The sequence below is a fragment of the Ranitomeya imitator genome, chromosome 6 (genome assembly GCF_032444005.1).
Source record: "Ranitomeya imitator isolate aRanImi1 chromosome 6, aRanImi1.pri, whole genome shotgun sequence".
Taxonomy (NCBI): Eukaryota; Metazoa; Chordata; class Amphibia; order Anura; family Dendrobatidae; genus Ranitomeya; species Ranitomeya imitator.
This window is the reverse complement of record NC_091287.1, coordinates 320252646-320265779: the sequence shown is the minus strand read 5'-3', so window position 1 is coordinate 320265779 and position 13134 is coordinate 320252646. Positions and strand designations below refer to the sequence as shown.

Sequence of the window (13134 nt, the reverse complement as noted above, 5' to 3'; positions counted from 1 at the left end):
CCCCTGGGAGCCCCTCCATACTGGCCATGCCTGTGCATATATGGGCTTCAGTGAGGTCTCTGGGAGCCTCTCCATACCGGCCATGCCTGTGCATATATGGGCTGCAGTGAAGCCCCCTGGGAGCCTCTCCATACTGGCCATGCCCGTGCATATATGGGCTGCAGTGAGGCCCCCTGGGAGCCCCTCCATACTGGCCATGCCTGTGGCTGCAGTGAGGCCCCCTGGGAGCCCCTCCATACTGGCCATGCCCTTACATGTATGGGCTGCAGTGAGGCCCCCTGGGAGCCCCTCCATACTGGCCATGCCTGTGGCTGCAGTGAGGCCCCCGGGAGCCCCTCTATACTGGCCATGCCTGTGGCTGCAGTGAGGCCCCCTGGGAGCCCCTCTATACTGGCCATGCCTGTGGCTGCAGTGAGGCCCCCTGGGAGCCCCTCCATACTGGCCATGCCCTTACATGTATGGGCTGCAGGGAGCCCTGAGGCACTGGCGGGTGTCGCCCAGGAGAGGGCGTTGCAGGAGAGCCCAGGCCATAGGTGACAGCAGCTGTCCCCGCCCTCTCCCTGCCGCACAGCAATGAAGAGGAGAAGCCTGCGACCATGGCAGGAGGCAGCCCGGGATGGTGTGTGTCACAAGCTGAGGCGCTGGCACTGCCCGCAGGCTGCTCTCTGCCCTCTCCGCTGTCCCCGGATGAGAAGAGGCCGGCTGTGTGCAGGATCCTGGCATGAGCAGGACATGAGGGAGAGAGCCTGGCCCCGGCAGCCTCCTCCAGCACTGGGCATCCTGTGTCTGTGATCCTGCAGAGGTCTGCTGCTGCCCCTGCCCGTGTGGTCACCACCATGCTGCCCGGGGTCGGGGTGTTTGGCACCAGCCTGACGTCCAGGGTCATCATTCCTCTGCTAAAGGACGAGGGGTTTTCGGTGAAGGCGTTATGGGGCAGGACGCAGGAGGAGGCCGAGGAGCTCGCCAAGGAGATGAGTGTGCCCTTCTACACCAACCGCATCGACGACGTGTTACTGCACCAGGACGTGGACCTGGTGGTCATCAACCTGCCCCCTCCTCTCACCAAGCAGATCGCAGTCAAGACCCTAGGTGAGTGGCACATGATGCCCATCAACAAGTCTGCCCGAGGCCAGGGTCGCCAGCAGTGGTGTCTGGAGGCTGGTGGTTTACCTGCCAGCCATGTGTCCTCGCCCTTCACATGCCCAGCCGTCTGTCCCTGTATTATTAATGCCTCCATTAACCTGGCATCATTGTTGGCCTCTTTTGAGCTCTGCAGTTGTAAGATTCAGGGTGGTGTGTTTCCTGGCACGTGTAGGGATGACACTTGTCACATGGCAGGGAATGACAGCGGGGGCATGGTGTGGGTGTAGGGGCTAGCACCTGACCACACACAGTACAGCTATGGAAGTGTATGTAACCCCTGTGTGTTTGTAAATAAGAGGGGATCGGTCCATGTCTGGGGGTCTCAGCACCTCCTGTCCTACAGCTATGGATGTGTATATAACCCTTGTGTATTTGTAAGAGGGGATCAGCCCATGTCTGGGGGTCTCAGCACCTCGTATCCTACAGCTATGGATGTGTATATAACCCTTGTGTATTTGTAAGAGGGGATCAGCCCATGTCTGGGGGTCTCAGCACCTCGTATCCTACAGCTATGGATGTGTATATAACCCTTGTGTATTTGTAAGAGGGGATCAGCCCATGTCTGGGGGTCTCAGCACCTCGTATCCTACAGCTATGGATGTGTATATAACCCTTGTGTATTTGTAAATAAGAGGGGATCAGTCCATGTCTGGGGGTCTCAGCACCTCGTGTCCTACAGCTATGGATGTGTATATAACCCTTGTGTATTTGTAAATAAGAGGGGATCAGTCCATGTCTGGGGGTCTCAGCACCTCCTGTCCTACAACTATGGATGTGTATATAACCCTTGTGTATTTGTAAGAGGGGATCAGCCCATGTCTGGGGGTCTCAGCACCTCGTATCCTACAGCTATGGATGTGTATATAACCCTTGTGTATTTGTAAGAGGGGATCAGCCCATGTCTGGGGGTCTCAGCACCTCGTGTCTTACAGCTATGGATGTGTATATAACCCTTGTGTATTTGTAAATAAGAGGGGATCAGTCCATGTCTGGGGGTCTCAGCACCTCCTGTCCTACAGCTATGGATGTGTATATAACCCTTGTGTATTTGTAAGAGGGGATCAGCCCATGTCTGGGGGTCTCAGCACCTCCTGTCCTACAGCTATGAATGTGTATGTAACCCCTGTGTATTTCTAAATAAGAGGGGATCGGTCCATGTCTGGGGTCTCAGCACCTCCTGTCCTACAGCTATGGAAGTGTATATAACCCTTGTGTATTTGTACATCAGAGGGGATCGGTCCATGTCTGGGGGTCTCAGCATCTCCTGTCCTACAGCTATGGATGTGTATATAACCCTTGTGTATTTGTAAATAAGAGGGGATCGGTCCATGTCTGGGGTCTCAGCACCTCCTGTCCTACAGCTATGGATGTGTATATAACCCTTGTGTATTTGTAAGAGGGGATCAGCCCATGTCTGGGGGTCTCAGCACCTCCTGTCCTACAGCTATGAATGTGTATGTAACCCCTGTGTATTTCTAAATAAGAGGGGATCTGTCCATGTCTGGGGTCTCAGCACCTCCTGTCCTACAGCTATGGAAGTGTATATAACCCTTGTGTATTTGTAAATAAGAGGGGATCAGCCCATGTCTGGGGGTCTCAGTACCCCCTGTCCTACAGCTATGAATGTGTATGTAACCCCTGTGTATTTGTAAATAAGAGGGGATCAGTCCATGTCTGGGGGTCTCAGCACCCCGTGTCCTACAGCTATGGATGTGTATATAACCCTTGTGTATTTGTACATCAGAGGGGATCGGTCCATGTCTGGGGGTCTCAGCACCTCATATCCTACAGCTATGGATGTGTATATAACCCTTGTGTATTTGTAAATAAGAGGGGATCAGCCCATGTCTGGGGGTCTCAGCACCTCATATCCTACAGCTATGGATGTGTATATAACCCTTGTGTATTTGTAAATAAGAGGGGATCAGTCCATGTCTGGGGGTCTCAGCACCCCGTGTCCTACAGCTATGGATGTGTATATAACCCTTGTGTATTTGTACATCAGAGGGGATCGGTCCATGTCTGGGGGTCTCAGCACCTCATATCCTACAGCTATGGATGTGTATATAACCCTTGTGTATTTGTAAATAAGAGGGGATCAGCCCATGTCTGGGGGTCTCAGCACCTCCTGTCCTACAGCTATGAATGTGTATGTAACCCCTGTGTATTTCTAAATAAGAGGGGATCGGTCCATGTCTGGGGTCTCAGCACCTCCTGTCCTACAGCTATGGATGTGTATATAACCCTTGTGTATTTGTAAATAAGAGGGGATCAGTCCATGTCTGGGGTCTCAGCACCTCCTGTCCTACAGCTATGGATGTGTATGTAACCCTTGTGTATTTGTACATCAGAGGGCATCCGTCCATGTCTGGGGGTCTCAGCACCTCCTGTCCTACAGCTATGGATGTGTATATAACCCTTGTGTATTTGTAAATAAGAGGGGCTCGGTCCATGTCTGGGGTCTCAGCACCTCCTGTCCTACAGCTATGGATGTGTATGTAACCCTTGTGTATTTGTACATCAGAGGGCATCCGTCCATGTCTGGGGGTCTCAGCACCTCCTGTCCTACAGCTATGGATGTGTATATAACCCTTGTGTATTTGTACATCAGAGGGCATCCGTCCATGTCTGGGGGTCTCAGCACCTCCTGTCCTACAGCTATGGATGTGTATATAACCCTTGTGTATTTGTAAATAAGAGGGGATCGGTCCATGTCTGGGGGTCTCAGCACCTCCTGTCCTACAGCTATGGATGTGTATATAACCCTTGTGTATTTGTAAATAAGAGGGGATCGGTCCATGTCTGGGGGTCTCAGCACCTCCTGTCCTACAGCTATGGATGTGTATATAACCCTTGTGTATTTGTAAGAGGGGATCAGCCCATGTCTGGGGGTCTCAGCACCTCCTGTCCTACAGCTATGAATGTGTATGTAACCCCTGTGTATTTCTAAATAAGAGGGGATCTGTCCATGTCTGGGGTCTCAGCACCTCCTGTCCTACAGCTATGGAAGTGTATATAACCCTTGTGTATTTGTAAATAAGAGGGGATCAGCCCATGTCTGGGGGTCTCAGTACCTCCTGTCCTACAGCTATGAATGTGTATGTAACCCCTGTGTATTTGTAAATAAGAGGGGATCAGTCCATGTCTGGGGGTCTCAGCACCCCGTGTCCTACAGCTATGGATGTGTATATAACCCTTGTGTATTTGTACATCAGAGGGGATCGGTCCATGTCTGGGGGTCTCAGCACCTCCTGTCCTACAGCTATGAATGTGTATGTAACCCCTGTGTATTTCTAAATAAGAGGGGATCGGTCCATGTCTGGGGTCTCAGCACCTCCTGTCCTACAGCTATGGATGTGTATATAACCCTTGTGTATTTGTAAATAAGAGGGGATCAGTCCATGTCTGGGGTCTCAGCACCTCCTGTCCTACAGCTATGGATGTGTATGTAACCCTTGTGTATTTGTACATCAGAGGGCATCCGTCCATGTCTGGGGGTCTCAGCACCTCCTGTCCTACAGCTATGGATGTGTATATAACCCTTGTGTATTTGTAAATAAGAGGGGATCGGTCCATGTCTGGGGGTCTCAGTACCTCCTGTCCTACAGCTATGAATGTGTATGTAACCCCTGTGTATTTGTAAATAAGAGGGGATCAGTCCATGTCTGGGGGTCTCAGCACCCCGTGTCCTACAGCTATGGATGTGTATATAACCCTTGTGTATTTGTACATCAGAGGGGATCGGTCCATGTCTGGGGGTCTCAGCACCTCCTGTCCTACAGCTATGAATGTGTATGTAACCCCTGTGTATTTCTAAATAAGAGGGGATCGGTCCATGTCTGGGGTCTCAGCACCTCCTGTCCTACAGCTATGGATGTGTATATAACCCTTGTGTATTTGTAAATAAGAGGGGATCAGTCCATGTCTGGGGTCTCAGCACCTCCTGTCCTACAGCTATGGATGTGTATATAACCCTTGTGTATTTGTAAATCAGAGGGGATCGGTCCATGTCTGGGGGTCTCGGCACCTCATATCCTACAGCTCATGTTTTTACATAGGAAACTATTTGCATGTCAGCTGTTCACACATGCATGGGGTCCAATATGCAGAATACAATGGACGTCATATCTGGAATTTTGGGCCTCGTGTATGAGGGGCATCTAGGAAGATGAAGTGAAGCAAAAGACCCCCATTCCTGTTCCCACCTGTGACACGAAGCCAAAATCAGAATCCCTGATTTTGGTGAAATAAAAATCATCTGTACTTTTATACCCACGGATCTTGGTTTTCCCAGGGCACAATGAAAATCAATCCAGTGGTCATTGATGAGGAACACAGTAAGAAAATGCTTTCCGCATACCTTCAGCTTCACAAGACAATGGAATACAGACTTTGTAGTATAATCATTTTTGCAATGACTGTATTAGGCAATTAGCAGCATACACCGGCCTGAGTCTATGCCGCGAATTGTCCTTCATTATACAGCCCTCTCTGGCTGCAGGACATTGCCCAGTTATAGGCATCACACAGCATAGACCTCTGCCAGTCCGTGCTGCAGGTAAAGGGTTCTCCGGGACTTTGGAATTCCTGGCCTATACTTAGGAAAGGTCATCAATATCAGATTGGTGTGTGTTCACTACCTGCCACCCCCAAATTCAGCTGTTAGCATTTCCTTCAGTGGCTGGAGATCTATGGAGTTTGAAGAGCACAGCTCTAGCGGTTATTCTTGGGTAGTGGAGCTGAGCTCCCATTAAAGTCAATGGGAATTGAGCTGCAGCAGCTGAGAAGAGCCACCACACAGAGTATGGAGCTGTGGCATGCCGGCTCTACACTGTGCTGGAGCTGCAAGCAGCTGATCAGTGGTGGTGTTGGGTGTTGGACTCCCACTGATGACCGATGATGAGAATAGGCCATCAATATCAATGTCCCAGACAGCCCCACTGACAGCAGCATTCAAGAATTTAAACTCACGACTATGATGCAAAATGCTGAAATAGAGGGCCATACACCTTCAGTAGTTGTCGGCTGAATGCTTGTTTGGCCAGCAACATTTCCATCCATCTGCCCTATAGACATTTATGTATTTGTGATCCCCATGGGGGAGGAGGACATGCCGCTGCCAGACTCTCAGTCCTTTTAACCAACATAATCTGCCCAAGAAGTGTTGGTCAAACAAATTAGGCAATTAGTCGATTCTGCCGAAATTGGAATGTTCAGGCGAGGGCCCTTTCACATAGCAATTTTTCCCATGTTCAGTGGCCCTATTGGGGCTTATGGCCGAAACCCCTGCAAAATGGGATTCAGGCAGATGCTCTGACGGGGCCATTCCCTATAATAATGCAGATGGAGTCACCGTCATCATTTTCAGCCGTATAAGCCTATTGGAGGTGGACATTAAGGTGTAGTAGTCTATGTGTAGCTGTCCACCTCTAATAGGCGTATATGGCTGAAAATGTTGACTGTGACTCCGTTTACATCATTATAGTTAATGGCCCCTTGGCGCATATGCTCAAATCCTGTTTTGCGGGAGGCAGGGGTTCTGATGTAAGCCTCGATGAGGCCACTGAAAATAGGAATAATCGCTATGTGAAAGGGCCCTAAGTTAATAACGTGTATGACTACCGTTTAGGCCAAATAGAAATGTCTGGTTATTTTAGTATTTTGACCAAATATGGCACTTAAAGCACTGTGTGAGCACTACATGGAGGAATCTCGTTATTTGAGTAGTTAAGAATCTCTTTATGAATGTCAGTAATGTAAATCTACCACGAATCAGCAGCTCATACATTAGCATGCATTACACTTCATTGTAAGCTATTCCAAGCAGAGTTAGTATTGTAGCAATTATCTGATATTTGTTAAGTATCTTAATTATCATTTCTATGTTACATTGTAGTAGTAGTGGTGGTGGTAGTTCTAGTGGTACAACCCCTGGCAAACATTATGCAATCACCGGCCTTGGAGGATGTTCATTCAGTTGTTTAATTTTCTAAAAAAAAAAAGCAGATCACAGACATGGCAGAAAACTAAAATCATTTCAAATGGCAACTTCTGGCTTTAAGAAACACTAAAAGAAATCAAGAACAAAAAATGTGGTAGTCAGTAATGGCTACTTTTTTTAACCAAGCATAGGGGGAAAATTATGGAATCACTCAATTCTGAGGAAAAAAATATGGAAAAACCCTGTAAATTTGCATTTCCAAAGCTAACACCTGCATCAAATTAGATCTGCTCATTAATCTGCATCTAAAAAGGAGTGATCACACCTTGGAGAGCTGTTGCACCAAGTGGACTGACATGAATCATGGTTCAAACACGAGAGATGTCAATTAAAACAAAGGAGAGGATTATCAAACTCTTAAAATTTGAGTGTAAATCATCACGCAATGTTGCAAAAGATGTTGGTTGTTCACAGTCAGCTGTGTCTAAAATGTGGACCAAGTACAAACAACATGGGAAGGTTGTTAAAGGCAAACATACTGGTAGACCAAGGAAGACATCAAAGCGTCAAGACCGGAAACTTAAAGCAATATGTCTCCAAAATAGGAAATGCACAACAAAACAAATGAGGAACGAATGGGTGGAAACTGGAGTCAACGTCTGTGACCGAACTGTAAGAAACCGCCTAAAGGAAATGGGATTTACATACAGAAGAGCTAAACGAAAGCCATCATTAACAACAGAAAAAGACAAGGTTACAATGGGCTAAGGAAAAGCAATCGTGGACTGTGGATGACTGGATGAAAGTCATATTCAGTGATGAATCACGAATCTGCATTGGGCAAGGTGATGATACTGGAACTTTTGTTTGGTGCCGTTCCAATGAGATTTATAAAGATGACTGCCTGAAGAGAACATGCAAATTTACACAGTCATTGATGATATGGGGCTGCATGTCAGGTAAAGGCACTGGGGAGATGGCTTTCATTACATCTTCAATAAATGCACAAGTTTATGTTGATATTTTGGACACTTTTCTTATCCCATCAATGAAAGGATGTTTGGGGATGATGAAATCATTTTTCAAGATGATAATGCATCCTGCCATAGAGCAAAAACTGTGGAAACATTCCTTGAAAAAAGACACATAAGGTCAATGTCATGGCCTGCAAATAGTCCGATCTCAATCCAATTGAAAATCTTTGGTGAAAGTTGAAGAAATGGTCCATGACAAGGATCCAACCTGCAAAGCTGATCTGGCAACAGCAATCAGAGAAAGTTGGAGGCAGATTGATGAAGAGTACTGTCTGACACTCATTAAGTCCATGCCTCAGAGACTGCAAGCTGTTATAAAAGCCAGAGGTGCAACAAAATACAAGTGATGTGTTGGAGTGTTTTTTTGTTTGTTTGTTTTTCATGATTCCGTAATTTTTTCCTCAGAATTGAGTGATTCCATAATTTTTACCCTATGCTTGGTTAAAAAAGTAACCATTACTGACTACCACATTGTTTGTTCTTGATTTCTTTTAGTGTTTCTTAAAGCCGGAAAGTTGCCATTTGAAATGACTTCAGTTTTGTACCATGTCTGTGATCTGCTTTTTTTTCTAGAAAATTAAACAACTGAATGAACATCCTCTAAGGCCGGTGATTTCATAATTTTTGCCAGGGGTTGTAGTAGTATTGGTGGTAGCGCTAGTAGTAGTTATAGTAGTGGTGGTAGCGGTAGTAGTAGTGATGGTAGTAGTATTAGTGGTAGTACTAGTGGTAGTAGTACCAGTGGTAGTGATAGTACTAGTGTTGGTAGTAGTATCAGTGGAAGTACTAGTGGTGGTAGTATTAGTGGCAGTAGTAGTGATAGTCCTAATGGTGGTAGTTGTGATAGTACTAGTGATGGTAGTAGTATTAGGGATAGTGCTAGTGGTGAAAGTAGCATTCATGGTAGTACTAGTGGTGGTATTAGTGGTAGTAGTAGTAGCAATGGTAGTACGGATAGTACTAGTGTTGCTAGTACTAGTGGTGGTAGTAATATTAGTGATAGTACTAGTGATGGTATTAGTGATAGTACTAGTGGTGGTATTAGTGGTAGTGTTAGTAGTAGTAGCAGTGGTAGTAGTGATAGTACTAGTGGTGGTAGTAGTATTAGTGGTAGTACTAGTGGTAGTATTGGTAGTATTAGTGCTAGTAGTGATAGTACTAGTGGTGGTAATAGTATTAATGATAGTACTAGTGGTGGTAGTAGTATTAGTTGTAGTACTAGTGGTGGTATTAGTGGTAGTAGTATTAGTAGTAGCAGTTAGTGATAGTACTATTGATGGTAGTAATATTAGTGAAAGTACTAGTGATGGTAGTAGTATTAGTGGTAGTACTAGTGGTGGTAGTAGTACTAGTGGTAGTATTAGTAGTAGTAGCAGTGGTAGTATTAGTGATAGTACTACTTATGGTAGTAGTATTACTGATATTACTAGTGGTGGTAATAGTATTAGTGACAGTACTAGTGGTAGTAGTATTAGTGGTAGTACTAGTGGTGCTAGTATTAGTAGTGATAGTACTAGTGGTGGTAGTAGTATTAGTGGTGGTAGTAGTATTAGTGATAGTACTAGTGGTGGTAGTAGTATTAGTGGTATTACTAGTAGTGGTAGTAGTAATAGTGGTGTTACTAGTAGTAGTGGTAGTAGTAGTGATAGTACTAGTGATGGTAGTAGTGATCGTACTAGTGGTGGTAGTAGTATTAGTGGTAGTACTAGTGGTGGTAGTAGTATTAGTGGTAGTACTAGTGGTGGTAGTGTGTTGTGAATTCTGTGGCAGAGTTCACTCCTGTGGTCACAAGTGGTACGTCGGCTGATTCTCTCTGGGAGCTTCCGTTTGTGGAGGAAAGTGGTACTGCAGCTTCTGAGTTTCCTCCCTCAGGTGATCTGGTGAGGTCGTTAGCTGCTTCTCTACTTAACTCCACCTGATGCTTTGATCCATGCTTCCTGTCAATGTTCCAGTGTTGGACTTGTGTTTCTCTGGATCATTCCTGTGGCCTGCTGCTCTGCATAGCTAAGTGCTTCTTTGCTATTTGTTGCTATTTTTTCTGTCCAGCTTGTCTATTTGTTTTGCTGGAAGCTCTGGGACGCAAAGGGTGTACCTCCGTGCCGTTAGTTCGGTACGGAGGGTCTTTTTGCCCCCTTTGCGTGGTTTTCTTTAGGGTTTTGTGTAGACCGCAAAGTTATCTTTCCTATCCTCGTTCTGTCTAGAATATCGGGCCTCACTTTGCTGAATCTATTTCATCCCTACGTTTGTCTTTCCATCTTACTCACAGTCATTATATGTGGGGGGCTGCCTTTTCCTTTGGGGTATTTCTCTGAGGCAAGGTAGGCTTATTTTTCTATCTTCAGGCTAGTTAGTTTCTCAGGCTGTGCCGAGTTGCATAGGGAGCGTTAGGCGCAATCCACAGCTGCCTCTAGTTGTGTTTGGAGAGGATCAGGAATTGCGGTCTACAGAGTTTCCACGTCTCAGAGCTCGTTCTATTATTTTGGGTTATTGTCAGGTCACTGTATGTGCTCTGATCGCTATGTACATTGTGTTACTGAATTGCCTATCATAACAGTACAGGAAGCCAAAAGTACTAATGATTCTCAATAGAGGGAAAAAAGAAGTTCTGAGACCAAATTTTTTTTCCTTTGCACTGTGATTTGTCTTTTTTTTCCCCTAGACATTTGGGTGGTTCAGGACACAGGTGTTACAATGGACATTAAAGGTCTGTCTTCATGTGTAGATCAGCTCACGGCAAGAGTTCAAGATATTCAAAATTTTGTGGTTCAGAATTCTTTGTTAGAACCGAGAATTCCTATTCCAGATTTGTTTTTTGGAGATAGAACTAAATTTCTGAGTTTCAAGAATAATTGTAAACTGTTTCTGGCTTTGAAACCTCGCTCCTCTGGTGACCCAGCGCAACAGGTTAGGATCGTCATTTCTTTTTTGCGTGGCGACCCTCAGGACTGGGCATTTTCTCTTGCGTCAGGAGATCCTGCATTGAGTGATATCGATGCGTTTTTCCTGGCGCTTGGATTGCTGTACGATGAGCCTAATTCAGTAGATCAGGCAGAAAAAAATTTGCTGGCTCTTTGTCAGGCTCAGGATGAGATAGAGCTATATTGCCAGAAATTTAGAAAATGGTCCGTGCTCACTCAATGGAATGAATCTGCGCTTGCAGCCATTTTCAGAAAGGGTCTCTCTGAAGCCATTAAAGGGAACCTGTCAGCTGAATTTGGCGGGACTGGTTTTGGGTCATATGGGCGGAGTTTTCGGGTGTTTGATTCACCCTTTCATAACCCGCTGGCTGCATGCTGGCTGCAATATTGGATTGAAGTTCATTCTCTGTCCTCCATAGTACATGCCTGCACAAAGGCAAGATTGCTTTGCGCAGGCGTGTACTATGGAGGACAGAGAATGAACTTCAACCCAATATTGCAGCCAGCATGCAGCCGGCGGGTAAGGAAAGGGTGAATCAAACACCTGAAAACTCCGCCCATATGACCCAAAACCAGTCCCGCCAAATTCAGGTGACAGAGTCCCTTTAAGGATGTCATGGTGGGATTTCCTATGCCCGCTGGTTTGAATGAGTCTATATCTTTGGCCATTCAGATCGGTCGACGCTTGCGTGAGCGTAAATCTGTGTACCATTTGGCGGTTTTACCTGAGATTAAATCTGAGCCTATGCAGTGCGATAGGACTATGACCAGAGTTGAACGGCAAGAACACAGACGTCTGAATGGGCTGTGTTTCTACTGTGGTGATTCCACTCATGCTATCTCTAATTGTCCTAAGCGCACTAAGCGGTTCGCTAGGTCTGCTGCCATTGGTACTGTACAGTCAAAATTTCTTCTGTCCATTACCTTGATATGCTCCTTGTCGTCGTATTCTGTCATGGCGTTTGTGGATTCAGGCGCTGCCCTGAATTTGATCGACTTGGATTATGCTAAACGTTGTGGGTTTTTATTGGAGCCCTTGCAGTGTCCTATTCCATTGAGAGGAATTGATGCTACACCTTTGGCCAAGAATAAGCCTCAATACTGGACCCAGCTGACCATGTGCATGGCTCCTGCACATCAGGAGGTTATTCGCTTTCTGGTGTTGCATAATCTGCATGATGTGGTCGTGTTGGGGTTGCCATGGCTACAAGCCCATAATCCAGTATTGGATTGGAATTCCATGTTGGTGTCCAGCTGGGGTTGTCAGGGGGTACATGGTGATGTTCCATTTCTGTCAATTTCGTCATCCACCCCTTCTGAGGTTCCAGAGTTCTTGTCTGATTACCGGGATGTATTTGATGAGCCCAAGTCCGATGCCCTGCCTCCGCATAGGGATTGTGATTGTGCTATCAATTTGATTCCTGGTAGTAAATTCCCAAAAGGTCGACTGTTTAATTTATCCGTGCCTGAGCACACCGCTATGCGTAGTTATGTGAAGGAATCCCTGGAGAAGGGGCATATTCGCCCGTCATCGTCGCCATTAGGAGCAGGGTTCTTTTTTGTAGCCAAGAAGGATGGTTCGCTGAGACCGTGTATAGATTACCGCCTTCTTAATAAGATCACTGTTAAATTTCAGTACCCCTTGCCATTGTTATCTGATTTGTTTGCTCGGATTAAGGGGGCTAGTTGGTTCACTAAGATAGATCTTCGTGGTGCGTATAATCTGGTGAGAATCAGGCAAGGCGATGAATGGAAAACTGCATTTAATACGCCCGAGGGTCATTTTGAGTATCTAGTGATGCCGTTCGGACTTGCCAATGCTCCATCAGTGTTTCAATCCTTTATGCATGACATCTTCCGTGAGTACCTGGATAAATTCCTGATTGTGTACTTGGATGACATTTTGATCTTCTCGGATGATTGGGAGTCTCATGTGAAGCAGGTCAGAACGGTTTTTCAGGTCCTGCGTGCTAATTCTTTGTTTGTGAAGGGATCAAAGTGTCTCTTTGGTGTGCAGAAGGTTTCATTTTTGGGGTTCATCTTTTCCCCTTCTACTATCGAGATGGATCCGGTTAAGGTCCAAGCCATCCATGATTGG

The 13134-nt window shown here is 46.1% G+C and overlaps 1 protein-coding gene across 1 annotated transcript in view; it reads left to right on the top strand.

The window, feature by feature from the left end:
- The first annotated feature begins 415 nt into the window (after positions 1-415).
- The window catches only part of GFOD1 (Gfo/Idh/MocA-like oxidoreductase domain containing 1), a 108434-nt gene continuing 95715 nt past the window's right edge, over positions 416-13134 (top strand). Inside the window, exon 1 of the mRNA XM_069730807.1 lies at positions 416-1089. Within this exon, the coding sequence (XP_069586908.1) occupies positions 837-1089 (253 nt within the window). The 5' untranslated portion in view covers positions 416-836. The remainder of the gene's footprint in view (positions 1090-13134) is intronic.